Raw genomic sequence first — 17885 nt, 5'->3', positions numbered from 1 at the left:
AGGCAATGCGCCCGCGCGCATGCGTGCCGGCGAGGCCCCCCCCCCCGGCCAATTGCGTGCCAGCGAACCACGTCGACGCGCACGCGTGCCAGCGCCGACGCGCATGCGTGCCGTCGGCCAGGGTCCCGGCCGATCTTCTCGCGGGCGCACTGAGCGGCTTCCCGTCCGGGTTGCTGGGCGCGCCGCGGGGCGGGTGGCTCTGCTGCGGCTCCTCGGGATCGCTTCAGGCTCGGGGCTGTGGCATCGCCGAGGTAAAGGTGCGTTAAATTGGAGCGCTGCCCGCTGCCGCATCCTCTCGCCGGTGTTCCCGAGCCGGTGCTTGGGGTCGCCATGGTAACGAGGCCCTCGCGCTTGCAGGAAGAACACAGCCCGGGAGAAACCCAGGCACGGGCCTTCCACATGGCATGGCCAACGTGACACTGCGGTCGTCTTATACGCCGGCCCTCCTCCAGCTGACAGGAAACCTGAGTTAACAACCTCTGGAGTTTATTCTTGTCCTGAGAGTGGGCTCCTCCATACCAGGCAGTGATGCAACCAGCCAGAATGCTCTGCATGCTACACCCTGTAGAAGTTTTCGAGAGTGTTCGGTGACCTACCCAATCTCCTCCCAAAGTATAGCCGCTGGCGAGCCTTCTTCGTGATTGCACCAACGTGGAGGCTCCAGGGCAGATCCGCGGAGATGTTGACGCCCAGGAATTTGTCGTTCGTGACCCTTTCCGCTACTGAGCCCTCAATGAGGACTGGGGCCCCGTTTCCCTGACTCCCTCCTGAAGTCCACAGTCATCTCCTTGGTTTTGCTCCCATTGAGTGCAAGGTTGTTGATGTGATACCACTCAATGAGCTGATCCATCTCCCTCCTGGACGCTTCCTCATTGCCGCTTGTGATTCTGTCAACAACTGTGGTGTCATCGGCGAACTTGTAAATAGCATTGGAATGGTGCCAGGCCACATATAATGAGTAGAGCAGTGGGCTAAGCCAGCATCCTTGGAGTGCACCTGTGTTGATCATGAAGAGGAAACATTGCTTCCAATTCAGTGTTGACTTCTACTTTTTCCTTGGCTTTCATCTCATTTCTTCTCTTGTATCTTCAATTCCAAGACTAATAACTTTCAAAAGACCTTTGACAAGCTGCCACATATGAGGCTGCTAAACAAGATGAGTGCCCATGGAGTTGCAGGAAGGATAGTAGCATGGCTGATAGGCAGGAAACAGAAAGTAGGAATAAAGGGATCTATTCTGGTTGGCAACAGGTATTCCGCAGGGTTGGAGTTGGGACCGCTTCTTTTTACGTTGTATGTAAATGATTTGGATTATGGAATAGATGGCTTTGTGGCTAAATTTGCAGATGATATCGAAATAAGTGCAAAGGATACAGAAAGGCTTGGATAGATGAGGAAATGGGCAAAAAGGTGGCAGATGAAATACATTGTTGGTAAGTGTACAGTCTTGCACTTTGGAAGAAGAAATAGACAGGTAGACTATTATTTTTAGATGGGGAGAAAATTCAAAATTCTGAGTTGCAATGGGATGAGAGTCCTCATGAAGGATGCCCTAAAATTTAACCTTCAGGTGATGAAGGAGAATGCAATGTTTGCATTAATTTCTAGAGGGACAGCGTACAAGAGCAAGGAAATAATGTTGAGACTCTATAAAGCACTGGTGAGATCTCACTTAGAGTACTGTGAACAGTTTTGAGTACCTTATTTGAGAAAAGATGCATTGAAGTTGGAGAGGTTTCAAAGAAGATTTACGAGAATGATACCAGGAATGAAAGGGTTAGCATGTGAGAAATGATGGTCGGCTCTTAGACTGTACTCCGTTGGGGGGGTGGGGGGGGGGGCTCATAGAGCCATTTCGAATGCTGAAAGGCCTGGACAGAATAGATGTGGTAAGGTTATTTCCCATGGTAGGGGAGTCTAGGATAAGAGGGCAGAATTTCAGGATAAAAGGACATCAATTTAAAACAGATGCAGAAACACTTCTTTAGTCAGAGGGTCGTGAGCCTGTGGAACTTGTTGCAAAGTTGGATGTATTTAAGGTGGAGGTTGACAGGCATTTGATTAGTCAGAGAATCAAGGGTTATGGGGAGAAAGCTGAAGAGTACAGGCAGAGTAGGAGAGTGGATCAGCTCATGATTAAAATGGCAGAGCAGTTTTGATAGGCATTGGTCTCCTTCTTCTCCTATATTTTGTGAAGTAATTTCAACGTTCACCTGCCACATATATGACATTGCTCCTATCCTTGCTGCTTAAAGCAACCCTTTCCATTCTCCCAGTTCCTTGTTGCATTTATGCTTATGCCCTCCACATCAAGGCTTCAGATTAAGTATTTTCTGCTTCACAAGAACATAAGAACAAAAGAAGTAGTTGCAGGAGTGGGCCACTTGGCCCATTAGGGTCTGCTTACCATTCAACAAGATCTTGGCTGATCTGATCATAGACTCATCTCCACCTACCTGGCTTTTCCCCTTCATTCCCCTACTCTCAAAAATATTTCCAACCTTGTCTTAAATATATTTACTGAGGTGTCCTTCAATGGGCAGAGAATTTCAAAGATTTACCACTTTCTGGGAAAAGCAGTTTCTTCTTATCTCCATCTACTATCCTTGAATCGAGATTATGTTCTAGTCTCATCTACCAGTGGAAACAACTTGTTTACCTCTCATAATTGTTTCTATAAGATCCCCTCTTATTCTTCTGAATTCCAGCAAGTACAGTCCCAGATGGCTTAATCTGTCCTCATAGCCTAACCCCCTCTCCTCTGGAATCAACCTGGTGAACCTCTTCTGCACTGCCTCCAAAGCCAATGTATCATTCTTGAAGTAAGAAGTGCAGAACAGCACACAGTACTCCAGATGTGATACAGTTGCACCATATCCTCCCTGCTCTTAAACTCACTGAAGGTCGACCGCTGTGCTAACTTTGCCACCCTTTGTTCCTTTTTCTGCATTTTCACCTTTTCCCTACCCTTCCAAAAAAACTTGCTTTCTTTGCCCTACCTCCAATGTGATGCCACCACTAAACTTATCTTTCCCAATCCTTCTATGGCCTTCACAATACTTCCCCCAAAAATGCGGGAAATGCAGCAACAGTCCTTATACCCTCTGATTTCACCCTCCATGTGTTCCAGGTGGAACAGCAATGTGTTATTTTAATTCAGCGTGCCATACACTGCAACTCTCGTTTGCCCATTTAAGATGTCACTTCCTCAAATCTCCCCTTCACTTTGGATGTTTACTACCACTAAACTCTGGTTTCCTCTACATAAGAGACAAAACCGATTGCGGATTGAATGGAGGCAAGTGGTTGTATTCCATCCAGTAGTCAATGTCCTTTTTCTCCTCTGGTATTACTTTTTATGAAGTATATTATTATAGACAGTACCTAGTGCAATATACATATGCACCAAAATTATTATGTGCAGATGTACTACTGAATACGGTTGTGTTTTATTTTAGCTATGGTTCAATTACACATCAAGCATGGCAGTGAAAGTCAATTTTTGGTTGACACCACAGTAGATGTTACAGTGGAGGACCTTACCAAGCTAGTATCCATCATTTACAATGGCAGACTCAAAGTGGACAGAATTTGTGCAGGTGAGTATTTCATAAGCTCTTGAAAATGTGTTAGTAAATTTAGATAGGAGAGTAAACATAATTAAATGAGGCACAATATCGAGTTGGGCACTGTGTTTAACAATTGTAAACAATTAAGTTGACTCAACATCCATTACTGAATGATCATCGCAGCTGAAATAGCAATTGAATGCGAAAGGAGCGAAAGCTATCTGTGTAGCTTTCATTTAGAATCAATTTAATACAATCAAAGTGGAAAGAGCAGAAGAAAATTTGTAGAACCCTGTAAACCCACTGGAGACAGCAGATGCTGGAATCTGGAGCAACAAACAATGCTGGGAGAACTCAGCCAGTGGAGCAACATTTTGTAAGACTCTTTGGCACTGATTCCGAAATCAGTAACTTGGCACACGATAGAACCTCCCTTTAGTTACTTGGTTCATTTTTATAAAATCGGAGTATTCAAATTAAATTCTAAATCAGGGAAGAAAAAGCGCAGTATAAAATAAAGCATACCATCCTGACTTAATAGAATCTGAAAAAAACGATTCAATGATATTAAAAGACCAAACTAAAACATCAATTTAATTCCTTAAATAAATAAAAATCTTCACATGTTTGGAATCTAAAAATTGAAAATGTTGGAGGCAATAAGGTAGCACTTGCGGAAATAAACAGTTAAACTTTCTGATAAAATTGTTGGAAACTGAACCTCCATTCTGAATGTTTCAAATTGAATTGTTCTGGAGCAGAATCTTTCATCTGAAACATTAACTATTTCTCTTTACCTGGACACTGACGAATTTGATGAATGTTCCTAGGAGTTTAAATTTCTTGGATACAGAATAATGGTGTTGCTAAAAAGGTTAGCATTTCAACCCTTTCCTAATTGCCCTAGATTTCGGGCTGCCATCTTGAACAACTGTAATCATTATTTGCTTCTATTTGCTAGAAATTTCCAGGATTTTCATCTATTGATGAAGAAATGACAGTGATTTAAATTGGAACAATTGCATAACTTGTTGGGGAATTGATAGCGCACCCATGCACCCGCTCCCCCGTCCTCTTTGATGAAGGCCACATGCTTAATAGTTTCTGTCCATGAAGTGTTGGTGAGTTGCTTTAGTACAGCTCCTAGATGATTTGCACTGCAGCCAGAAGCAGCAAATATGTGCCCTTGGTGCAGGGAATGAATGTTAATGGTGGTGAATGGAGTGTTAGGCCAGCCCTTTGCTTTGTCTGAAAATGTTCCGCTTCTTGGGGATTGCTGGGACTCTACTATTATAGGTATGAGGAGAGTCGCACCGCTTGTGCTTTGTAGCTGATTGGTGACTCATTGAGCAGGTCACATTGGCTCCTCAAGACTCTTCCACCATTCATTTATTCTTGCCAATCCCAGTCATCTTGGATTCCTATGGTCCAAAGATTTCTCAGCCTTGAATATATTTAATGATTCCGTATCCGTGACTCCTTTTATTGTGCAAGTTTGAAGATTTACAACCCTTTAGGAGATACTAAGTTCCTCATTTCAGTCTTGTGATTGATGTTTTATTCTCAGACTATGCTTCCCCTCTCATTTTGTTCTTTACTGTCTGTACCCGTGGAATGATCCACACAGTATCTACCCTATTCCGCCCCCCTCAATGCACGTTTCATCAATATCACCCCCATCCTTCTAAAATCCAGAGTACAAGCCCACTTTCCTCAATTGTGCCTAGGGTGAAGAGAATGTCTTAATGAATGCTTCTATCTTTCTGTTTGAGGTAAAGGCGCTTCTCTGTGGCAAACGCACCATCGGTCATCTGGAAAACATTGCATGATGTGAAACTGCACTCAGCAATATCATACCACTGACAGTCAGAATTATAGTGTGAAAACAAGTCCTTGGAACTGACTAGTCTACGCCAACTGAGATATTAATGTTGTTAGCACAGAGGGACAGATCCAAATAAGAGGCTGTAGCACATTAATGATCACCATCTATTCAATTTAGCTGGGATCTCACAGGGACTCCACTCCTTCATCTTGCACATAATGCAGGACCAAATCCTCCAGCTTTCACTTCTTTATACTATTTATTTTATAATTGTAGACTCTGATTGACCAAAATAATTACTTGTCATATTCTCTTTTAGAGTACAACATTACATCAACATTTTGCACTTCAATGCAAAATATTAAAGTTAAATTTACAAGGAGAAAATCTGACTAATATTGGGTGTCATTTGTTGCTCTCCCTCAGCAAATTTTGGGCCATTGTTTTTAGTGATACAGGTTCAGGGAATACTTGATTGAAGCTGGAGGGAGTCAGTGGGTCAGACAGGAAAGAAATAGTCAGTCAACATTTTGAGTGGAAACTAAAGTAGGAAGGGGAGGTGTCTAGTATCACAATGGTTAATCATTTCTTTCCACTGCCTGACCCACTGAGTCCCTCTAGCTTCATGTGATTTGTTCAAGATTCTAACATTTGAATTTCCTTGTGTTCCTTGGAGAATACTGTTGGCCAGGAATCCAGGAAAATTCTGCTTTGAAATGTGCATTATCACATCCACCTGAGAGAATCTTTGCAATGTCTATTTCATAGAGGTTCATCTGAATGATGGCACCTCTTGACAGCTTTAGCACTCTGGATTGGACTATTTAGGATTTTTTTTTAACTAAAATCTCTGCACCTCCAAAATTGATTCATTTCTGATTGGCACCAGATATATAATTGATCTGATAGCAGATTGATGCATGTTACTTGGAAACAGGGTTCAGAACCCAGTTTACAAGCTTCTAACCAGTGTTTTGTTTTGCAGAAATAAGTGAACTGGCAGAGCATGGCATCTTCCTTCCTATTAATATGCAAGGACTGACAGATGAGCAGATAGAAGAACTCAAACTGAAAGATGAATGGGCAGAAAAATGTGTACCAAGTGGAGGATTTGAATTTAAAAAGGACAAAATAGGACGGAGAAATGGACACGGTAAGACAGTGATGACTGTCAATGTTCAAAACTACTTGAAGATTTTGTTACTTCATGTTTCACACGGACAGGTAACTTCTTGCTAGTTTGCTGCACTGTTGGGAAAGAAGCAGTTTCAGGAAATTAGAAATATTCCAAACTAAAATTAAATTTAAAATGAACTAATTCTAAAGAAATTGGTATTGTAAAATTACCAGTTCTTTGTTGAAAATGAGAGAACATTGATAGATAGTTTTACTTTTTTTTAAAAAAAAGCTGATGTGAAACTTTGCTTGGAGGTTTAATCTGAAGATGCATCACTTTTTCTTTCCAGCTCCGAATCAGTCAATGAAAGCAGTTTTAACAAAGACTAAAGAGGAAGCTAAAGCACTAATTTCAAAGGTACGTTGGGATTTTTTTCCATCAGTAAGATGTCCTAAAGTATTTTACAACCCAAACATAATTACTGTTTGAGCATAAGATTGCAGAAAGCAGAAGAAAATATTACTACTGCCTTTATTCTGCTTTGTGAGTTACTTGGACACCAAGGAACACCCATTGCAGGCAACATTCTAGTCAAGCTCTTCTGCACTTTTTCTATTGACACACATCCTTCTGATGGTGTGGTGACCAGAGAGGTACACAACATTCTAACACTTTATTTTAACAATGTCAAAGCACAATCTTAAACCAATGAGACACATCTTGTGGTCTTCTGGGAAGTTTATTTTCAATTGTTTGAATATAATGAACTTCGATGATTGACAGATATGTTGAAAAATCTGTTCAAATTGCTTGGCACAGTTAAACTTGATCTAACCTTCTATTTCCATAAACTCTTTCATTGCAACAGCATTCTTTTATTACTGATTGACAGGAGCAATATTAAATGTCTTTCTGGCCAATTGCCCAACTTTAGTTAAACTGCTTCTGCATGATCCTAGTCTTTTATAATACAGTTATGGAGAGATTTCATTAAGGACAATGTTTGTTCAATGTTTAATAACTTGGTTGTCTCTTTCTGACATTAGTATCCCAAGTGAAAATTATTAAAACATTTTTTTTTAAAAGAAACAAGCTCAGGCCAATGTGTGTGTAACAATGGATCTGGTTAATGAAGCACTTGACCAACTGCGAGGAGCTGTTATGATTGTTTATCCCATGGGTTTGCCACCACATGATCCAATCCAACAAGAATTTGAAGGGAAGGAAGACCTGTCGGGATTACAAGTAAGTAGAAAACTGCATGTATTATAAAAGACATAACTATGAACTTTTGTTCATAGCCAAAGAATGATTGCTACATATTTTTTTCCTAAAGGTTCAGTAAAGTGGAAGCAGCTTATCAAAGGAGGATTTTACCATTTAAAAAAAAATCTGTTGTTTCATGTCAAGGTTTCATTAAATGTTCAATTGTATGAACCTGTTTTTGTAGGCTGGGAAAATGGTGATTGAAGAGTCTGAGGCTCGTCTGTGGTGGGCAGGAAAAGAGTTGCAAAGAGGAAAGAAACTTTCTGACTACATTGGCAAGAATGAGAAAACTAAAATTGTTGTAAAGATACAAAAAGTAAGTGTCTGAGTAAAAGAGTAAGTTTAATATGTTACTAGTATAGTATTTAAAGGATTAAATTATGAGGACATAATGAATAAACTTAATTTTCTTATTTCACCCTTGATGAGCTGAGAAATTTGAGCCAGTGACCTAAATCAGGTGTTATTAAAATACTGTTGATCTGACAGAAAGTTAGATTCCCAGAAATCCAAGATTACTTCTTTTTGAATTTCATGAACAAAATCACATTTTTAAAATTGATTTGCAAAGGGTAAAAGTACATTATCTGGAATATTTCCTCCTTTATTTCCCTCTTCCCCAAATTGCACTTTCACTTCAAATTTAAGCCAGAGGAGAATGGTTTTTTAAGGTTGTGCAATTGGCTGAGTAATTTTGATCCCTCTCAGGGCTTCTTCTATTTATCCAAAGTTTCTCTGGAACTTCTCAACATTACAGGGAACTACATCCTAGAAGAACCTACTGCAAACTTTTCTCATTTTTTTTTCCAACATCAAGATATAAAGAGCACATCATCGCTAATTATTTTTTTTTCTGGCTAGGACAATAAGAAGCAAAGCCACAGCAGATCATAGGAACTTGTTCTAAGCACATTTGAAAAAATATTGGTCTTCATTGTGCTGAAATCCATGGGCTGACAGTGGGAGATGGGAGCAGAGGACAGAAGAAAATTAAAATTCACTTAGATTCTTAGCAGTTCGCTGAGGAAGAAGACATAATCAGGAGATCAATCATCTGGAGAATCTCAGTCTTAAAAAAGAGATCGCGTAAGATGCTTTGGGGTGCACAAGGGCTTGTACAAGATGAAATCCATCTCAAGTTCCTGTGGGAAGCAAGAGGTGGCTTGGGTCCTGTTGGAGATTATTGCATCTCTGTTGGCTAAAGATGAGTTGATAGAAGACTGGAGGAGAGCTAATGTTGTTCTGTTATTTATGAAGGACAGCAGAAAAAGCCAGGTAACTGCAGGCTTGAATGATGTGGTATAAATTATTGGAGAAAATCCTGAGAGGATTGGAATTATATACATTTGGAAAAGTAAGGGCTGCATAACTTCATGCAGAGGAAATTATGCCTCATTAATTTGATATTTTGTGTTAACTAAGATTAATTAAGAGAGGTGTTGTCCATTAGAATTTAGTAAGTCATTTGACCAAGTCCCACATTGTAGGCTGGGTGAGGTGAAGGCACATGGAGTCCGGGCAAGTTGGCTAATGGATACAAAGTTGTGGTGATGGGAGGCAGATATAATGGGGTTGAGATGCTTTTCTGATCGGAAAACTTTGCTTGGACTCTTATCATTTGTGATTGTGAATTTTGAAGGAAGGATTAGTAAGTTTACTGATGAAATAAAAATTGGTGTTGTCAATGTGAGGAAGGCTGACCAAACTACAGCAGGACATAAATCAAATGAAAAGTTGGGCATCGTGCTGGCAAATGGAATTTAATCTTGACGTGCAAGGTGATGCAATTTAGGAAGTCAAATAGGTAAAGGGCATGTACAGTAACAGGTAGGACACTAAAGAATGTGGATTTACAGAGAGACTTCGGGTTTGAGTCCACAGTTCCCTGGAAGAGACCACGAGGGTAGTTAGTGTAGTGAATGTCACCTCTCTGCCCTTCCCCCAGCATTTTTCCCCCTTTATATGTGGAATTTTACAACTTTGTCTTGACAAAGAGTTCAGACCTGAATGTGGACTGACCATTTCTACCCTGTCTGACCTGCTGAGATACTTGAGCAATTCTTTCCTCAAGTCAATTGGCATGCTTACATCAAGTTATGGCACAGAATATAAAAATTTAGAAGTTTTTGTCCTTGTGAACAATCTGAACTCATCTAAAGAATGCACAATGGATCAGAACACTGGGGAAAAATTAGGACATAAAGGAATGAAAAGTGTTTTTTTATCCTTTATTAGAAAATTGCTATTAAAGGCAAAGGTTTCATTATTGTCACCTAATACTACATTTAGAATGTAACATATATGAATTTCTTTAACTTTGTCTACTGTAAGGAAGACAGAGTCACCACTTTGTCAAGCGCCCCTCACAAAAATGAGGCCCCAGTGAGGAACGAACCCATGGTTTACAAGACCAGTGCTCTAAGAATTGAGCTAAATAATAAAAGCCACAAATGTGGTACCTGTGTTAATCCGTTGCTTGGTTTTATTTAAGCAAAGTCATGGGGCTCCAGCGAGAGAACCAGTTATCACTGAAGATGAACAGAAACAAATGATGATGTATTACTACAGAAGGCAAGAAGAACTCAAGGTATGGTGATTTTTATCTACCTTGCAGGTTTTTACTTCATGTATTCTGAAAATCTATCTGCTATTCAGGATGTGAAAGGAGAAAACCAGGAAAGGGAATTGTGGACAAAGCAATATCTGTTGTCCTGAAATTACTGGAGTTCCTAATTATAAGCGACTGTGTAACTTGAACATAGACTCATATTTGTGAAAGTTGGTCATGCATAATGAGCTAATTGAATGGCTTCAAAATTGATTGAAGTAGTCAATAGTGAATGTCTACATGTCCTTTTCATGGCCTCTCTGCCTCCAATAACCCCCACACTCCTCACCTCTTGTTCCATCCATCAGCACCTGCCTCGCTTCAACATAACTGGCCTCCTCTACCGTCTCAATCCTAATTCAGGGTCTCCAACCAAAATGACAAAAATCTCTGCATCCACAGCTGACTTCTCAGATTTATTTTTTTGCTGACAGTATCAGACAGTGAGACCATTTAAGAATTCTCTTTGTGAACACAGCTCAACTCTGGTTATTGGCAGTGTGTGTCCCGGAATGAACACTGAGGTTTTGATCTGGAACACAATATGTTAATGTAAAAAAAAATTGAACAAGAACAATAGTGAAGAATTGAACACTTCTGGTTTATTGACCAAAATGTACATTGCCAGATAACTAGTTACAGTAAAACCCCAGAATCTGGCACGTATAGGGATTGGTAGATGCTGGATAAGTGAATTTTCTGGTTGCTTGATGTTGCGTGATTGGCGAACTAACTGCTAGGGTCATCAATTTTAAACTTCCATTTTTTTTTTACCTATTTATTTTCTGCTTTTTTTTCGCCAGTTGCTTCATAATGGGGATTTTACTGTATATAGATCACCCAGGTCAATGCTTGTGTTCCTGGTGTGTGCTCAATTAGTTCATAACTATAAGGATGGATGCATTAATTTGGTTTCAGTTTCTATAATCAAGCAGGAGAAAGTCAGAACAATGAGAATCATTAGATAATCTAATTATTTCTGCATTTATGGCCTTTGATTTGGCACAGGTTTAGTCTTCGCTACTCACTTTCTACAGAAAGACCAGTAAGTCAATAAGCACTTACTGCCTTGGCTTAACTTGCTCATCCTTTAAAAAAAAACCATGGCCCAGAAGCTGCCCATCACTCAGTAGCCCTCTTGACACTTATATGTAGTCCTCTTGACACTTGCATCCAGCAAATTGGCCGTTCAGTGTTCCGGTTAGGAATGGCGTTTTTGCTGTTCACACTCGGCCACTCTTAACCAGGACAATGGACGCTTTCGTACTCACCAGGAGCCATCCCTGGGGTTAGGACTGTTCTCCCTTCTACCGGTGATGTCATGACGCAGCGAGCAACAGCGGACCTGCCCTAAAACTTGATCAGTGTATTATGATCTTATATTTAAACATAATTAAGCTTTATGTACAGCACAGTAGGACCCCTTCAGCCCCTTTTGTTGTAGTGATGTCCTATATAACCCTTTATAAGGGACCGTGGGAAAGTGCCAGCAATAAATAGCAACCGCGGACCATTTTTAAACAGTGTGGGAAAGCTGGTAGCGCTATCGCGCACAATTCATATGACTGGGGAAAAAGCGATGGCAGACCTGCCCTCCCGGAATTCCATGAGCGGTCTGTGCATTCAGCTGGGCATACAAGCCTTTTCTCTGCCACAAGGAATTCTGCCAATTGGCTGTTAATTCCTGGGGTAAGATGCAAGTGTGAACAGGACTAGTGATGCAATTCCTCTGCACAAGTACTCATTTTCTTCAAGAGAAAAATTGTATTGGGTGCTGTGTTATTGGAAAAATGGCACCCGTTTGTACAGCACTAAGGTTGGCGTAAGGCTATTATAGTTCCAAGGATCTAGGGTTGAATCCGGGACAGTCTGCAAGGAGTTTGTACATTCTCCCTATGTCTGTGCGCTCTGGTTCCCTCCAAAATGTGTGGGGTTGGAGGTTAAATGGGCTTAATCAGCTTCATCCATGTTGTAAATAAAATTACTTCTTTGGTATTCCTATGGAATTGGAAGGGATTTAATATTGAAACCTTCTGACAAAAGCTATAAATGAATTAATTGGGTTTTTTTAAAATGGGTTTAATTTTCTTTACTAAATAAAACTCTCAGTTTTAAATGCTTGTTGAAAATGAACATTTCTAACTTTATTATTTTTTACAATTATTTATTTCCAGAAACTTGATAAAAACGATGATGAATCTTACCTGGATTCAACTTGGGCTGACAGGCATGCTCTGAAAAGGCAGTTTCAGGGTGTCAAAGATATCAAATGGGGTCCAAGAAAATGATGGCAATCAGCTCACATGGCACACTTTCCACAAATAATGTGTTTGCATTTTATTTGAATTTAAGAGAATCAATGAAATAGCAAATGAATAAAAAATCTTCCATGATCCAAGTTTCTTACATTTTGAGCAAATGGAAGACTTCAGATTTTCTTGATATTGTTACTGACAGTCTTGTGTTCTTTAGCTCAATTTTTTTTTTGATTTTAGAAATCTGAAACTCTTGTACTCCTGTTAAATAAATAAATATTTTCCGATGTATATATTGTTTTGGACTTTCTGCAAGGTTCACACCTGGATTAAAGTTTTAAAACATTCTACGTTGAAGTGCCTTCGATGAGCAAGAAACACCATTGGATCAATATTTTGAGAATTCACGTTATGAGGCAAGTTGAAGCGTAGGCTCTGAATTACGCACGTGTGCATTTAAGAAATGCTTCATTCTCCTGAATAATCAGACATAAACCTCTCAGCATCCCCTTGCACTTTAAAATGTAGACATGTTTTATTCCCACTTCCTCCAGACCATCTGAAATCACAATCCTTCACCATCATCTCTCAACTAGCATAAACTTTTTGTATCAATCACCTTCCCAATCCCTCTGTCGTCAGAGGCATTCCCAATGTTCTCCATACTCCCTCGCTTTCATTGTAATGCAAGATGTGATTTATTTTCCCTAAGTTCTCATTTTGATGGAACTATGACATTGGAAAAACTCTTCTCCCATCTGCTGTGCATTTTCCCCATTTTAAGTGCCTGACTGGCTTTATTTGAAATGTTTAATGGTTTAAAATCATTTATTTTTATTTGCCATTATTACACTTCTGACATTTAGAAGCAGAGCATTGGTAGACCAAAACATTTGCTACACTAAAAATGGTTAAATTCTGGAGATGGGGAGAGTGAGAGGGCCTCGCATCACGATATCTAAAGTCTGCTAAATAGCAGGGAGGCTGTTTCATGTTGCTGGATACCTGTCTGAGACAGAGGGTCAGATATCCAATCTGGGGGGGGGGGGAAAAATACAACATGATGGGCAACAGGCATTAGCCATGATAATTCAATCATGTTTTCAATGCATAGCAACTGGGAGAAGCCGTGGTACTTGCCCAATTAGACAGAGATGTTTACGAAAATTGTGCTTTCAGGTTAGAGAAAGTTTTTTTTAATATCAGCAATTGTAATTACTGCCAATTCCTCTTCCGATTGTTACTTTACAAATGTGAAAATTTCTTTTTGAACTGTTTTTACTCCTTCCTGACTCTTTAATGCGCTTTTCCATTTATTTCACTTTCTGAACATGATACAAAACTTATTTTTTGCTTCATACTTCTCCATCTACATTCTATATAACAGCACATTTCTCTACAGGCTATGTGCTTATTTTTAATTTCCTTCACTTATTAAAAATGTCACGCCTCCACTCCAGAGGGTATTGTAATGAATCAGGTGCATGACAGCAGCAAGTTTCTGCTCAAAAACCCACAAATGCCAAGGTCGCCTGTCAATGTACTGAACACGAGCAGTGTTATTTTGCCACACCTGACAGCCACATGATTCATGAAAAAATTATGTACAAGTTTCTCAATTTGGACAGAAGGGGGAGCTAAAAAAAAAGGAAAATAAAAATTATTTGTTACCAATGAATTGCAAATGCATCATACTAACAACTTGATCATCAATCCATTGGGAGAGAATTTACAAAATTCAACTTTAAATTTTTTGCGACCTCATTAATTATTTTAAATTGAAATTTTGTTGTTTTCAATGTTTGAGCAACAATACAGGGATTAAATGCATAGTATGGGGGTTTCCATTCGTGTTAAAACACCAGAGTTTGAAACCTGATCGCCAGAATATTTTCAAACCTCTAACAGTGGCCACTTTCAATGCCGCTTTAATGGTGGCCTCTAAAACCTACATGTTGTTGGCTCAGTGAAGTGCCAAGAGATCCTGCCAAACAGCAGAGGTTATTTTGGTTTATTCTCTCTCTTGATTGTGGAAGGGTCTTGAGTAAGGAAACAAAGCATTAACTATGCTTTGTACTCCACTATGGATGAAATTACAATGGCCTTAACAGAAACTGGAGTTAGTCATCTTTTCATTTGATACCTTCTCAATTAATGTTAGCCAATATGCTACTCGAGACCACTTGTCCTTTCAAAACTTTTGTTGTCAAAAGAAATACTGACCTTTAATAACTGGAAGATAAATGATTAAAAACCAAGAGGACAGAAGCCAGGCTAGTAGGGTAAGCAGTCAAGTGACGTGCAGGTCAAAGTTAGAATGTGAAGTAAAAACAAGGAAAGAAAATGCGACTGAAGTGGCAAGGGCAGCAAGAGGATAAGCGGGAACTTGGTGCGCAAAAGTACAACATATGGTTATATGTTATATCATTAATTATACAAGTGGAATTAGATTAAATTAAAAAATGCTTTGTTTTTGAGCTGTAATGGCAAAAGGCAGAGAACTGACAGAATGCCAAGTTATCAGACAGGGTAAGGCTCTGGGGCTCCAGTCAGATGCACTTGGAATAATTGGGGATGCTGAGAGTATCGTAGATGAGTCTTTCACCGAGGTGGTCACCCCTTGGGAACAACCAGTACATAGATGATTGACCACCAGGAGAGACAAAGGGAGTAAGTAGACAATGGCCATTCTCCTCATTAACAGATATACCGCTTTGGATACTGTTGATGGCAATGGCTTTGCAGGGGCTAGCTACAGCAGTAGGTCAGGGGCACAGTGACTGGCTCTGAGCCACAAGCTAAAGGTGCAGACAAGCAAGAGAACAGTGATAGGAGACTTGATAGTAATGGGACAGGCAGGAGATTGAAGCCACAGAGGGAAAGAAAGGAGGTACTCTGGCCTCAGAAGAGATGCTGGGATAGTGTTGCCTCCCCAGGTGCCAGGCTCTATGATACCACTGAGCAATTGGAGAACAATAGCCAGAGATTGTTGTAACCATTGGTGGATTATTAGATGAGGTCCAACATAATGAGTGTAGGCAGTTAGGCAAGAGGTTAAGAAACAGGACCTCAAGGGTAGTGATCTCTGGTCGACTATTGGTACTCGTGAGCTTAGAAATGGGAAGAAACACCAGATAGATTTGTGGCTAAGACCTTATCCAGAGGGCAGATTCAGGTTTTTGGATTATGGGGATCTCTTCTGAGGGTGGAAACGACCTGTTTCAAGAGGAATGGATTGTAGTTAAACCAGACGGAGACCAACATCTTGGCAAGCAGGTTCACTAGTGCTACATGGGGGGGGGGGGGGGGTTTAAACTAGATTGGCAGAAGCAAATTGGAAATTGGTATAGAGAGGGATGAGAAAGTTCATCGGCCAGGAGAAATACAAGGAGCAAAGAAGGACCTTTTTGTTTAAATTGTTTCCATTTTAATGCAAGAGGTTTTTACAGCTAATTTAGGATATGGATAAACACACGTCTCGGTTGTGGCAGCCATTGTGAAAACTTGGTTAAGAGAGGGGCAGGACTGGCACCTCAGTATTCCTCGATACAGGTGCTTGAGGAAAGATAGGTGGGGGGGGGGGGTAAAAGAGAAGTGGTTGTGTTATTGGTTAAGGAGGATGTCATGGTGTAGTGTGGATTGTGGAGGGTCATGTGACCTCTCCATCTGGAACCTGGTGGGAATGTGAATTGTGGAGGGTCACATGATCTGTCTGGAACCTAGTTGGAAGTCGCATCGCTTGCCAATCAAGGTTGTGCTCTGCCCACCCCCATTAGTGTGCACCTGATCATCGGCTCCCTTTAATCACCTCGTGATTACCTGGGCTGGACCCTCCAGCTTACTTTTCTATAATGGCCACCACATGCAGTAGCCCTTCCTCTTTTGCCCCGAGATGAACCCTGCTGTGGATAGCGTTGGAGGTGTGCGCTACATAGGGATTGGGGCTGTTGTTTACTGTTGTAGATGTCGATAGCATCTGAGCCGTGCGCATGTTAGACAAGGAACAGTGGGTAGTGTATTGTGATGTTTGTATAAACTTTTGCGAGCTTCAGTAATATTAAGTCTGAGCTGTCCTGTGTTTTTACGAGTGTAACCAGTTAATGATATCGGTAGTGTTCAGTCCAATGTGACTGGTAACATTATGTTGTGTGATTGAGAATTCTTGAGTCTGTTATCCCTGCTGCAATCCCCTTACATGTGTTTCAATAAAGATTATTTCTGCATTCAGCCTGTGTCCAGACCTGCTTTTCTCTGAGCTGACCAAACTTTTCCCTTCCCACACAACACTTTCAGAGGTAACAGTGCAGACGGCTTAGCTCGTGAGGCTATACGGGTGGACTGGAGGAACAAGAAAGGCATGATCATATTGTTGGGAGTACACTGCAGGCCCCCAAATAGTCAACAGACATCAGAGGAACATTCTAGAATATTGCTGCCAGATATTAGTCAAATAAGGTTGCCATAGTCGAGGATTTTAACTTTCCAAATATTGACTGGGAAAGCCATAGTGCAAAAAGGTTTCGACAGGGCAGAATTTGTCAGAAGTTTACAGGAAAGTTTCCTCTGGCAATATGTAGATGAACCACTCTGGTCTTGGGGAATTGGAGGGAGTAATGCAAGTAACTAGGACAAATGAATTAAGGAGAAGCAAGAAGGATTAGATCTTTTTTTTTTAAATGGGTATTCCTAATGAGAAACTACAAAGTTAACTCACGACTGAAGACCAGCATGTCCCTGAACACATCATGAGAGCCAAACCAGATCAGCTGGTGGGTGTATTCAGAGATGGGTTCCAGTTTTGGAAGTGTCCTGACTGCATTAACACAAGGGCCAAGAAAGCAAAGTAATTCAGAAAGGCAGCCAACGTACTGAAAAACCATCCCGTCCCACCGTAGCCACATCCCATCTCCCTTTCCCATTTAGAAAGGAGGTTCAAGAGTGTGAGATCATCCACTAACAGTTTCAAAGACAGTTTCTTCCCCATGGACATCAGTCTCCTGAATGATCCTTGTAATACCACGCTGCCCTTGCTTTGTACTCTCTGGACTGCCTTATGAAAAGAATCCATCTCACTGGAAGAGTTTTGTAAATTTGAATAGAATATATTAGCAAGGTACAGCTCAAAAGGAGAGGGAAGGCACAAGTGAACAAAATTATTGGCCTGCCAAATATGATGCATTACTTTGGACATTATACAGTTTTATGTATCCCATTAAAGAATATAAAGGCCATGGAAAAAATCCAT

General features: G+C 40.5%; 1 protein-coding gene across 2 annotated transcripts; it reads left to right on the top strand.

The window, feature by feature from the left end:
- Window positions 1-98: 98 nt before the first annotated feature.
- cfap298 (cilia and flagella associated protein 298) lies at window positions 99-16867 on the top strand. Of its 2 annotated transcripts, none has more exons than XM_069888761.1 (8): window positions 99-251; window positions 3459-3599; window positions 6380-6547; window positions 6861-6928; window positions 7598-7756; window positions 7962-8093; window positions 10269-10364; window positions 12560-16867. In XM_069888761.1, the coding sequence occupies exons 1-8, from the start codon at window positions 104-106 to the stop codon at window positions 12671-12673; spliced, it is 1026 nt and encodes a 341-aa protein (XP_069744862.1). In that variant the 5' UTR covers window positions 99-103; the 3' UTR covers window positions 12674-16867. The 2 variants fall into 2 exon arrangements, with proteins under 2 accessions (XP_069744862.1, XP_069744861.1); XM_069888760.1 differs by having other exon boundaries at window positions 99-257.
- Window positions 16868-17885: the final 1018 nt, after the last annotated feature.

This window comes from Narcine bancroftii, chromosome 7 (assembly GCF_036971445.1).
Source record: "Narcine bancroftii isolate sNarBan1 chromosome 7, sNarBan1.hap1, whole genome shotgun sequence".
NCBI classification, from domain to species: domain Eukaryota; kingdom Metazoa; phylum Chordata; class Chondrichthyes; order Torpediniformes; family Narcinidae; genus Narcine; species Narcine bancroftii.
This window is presented reverse-complemented; position numbering and strand designations above follow the sequence as displayed.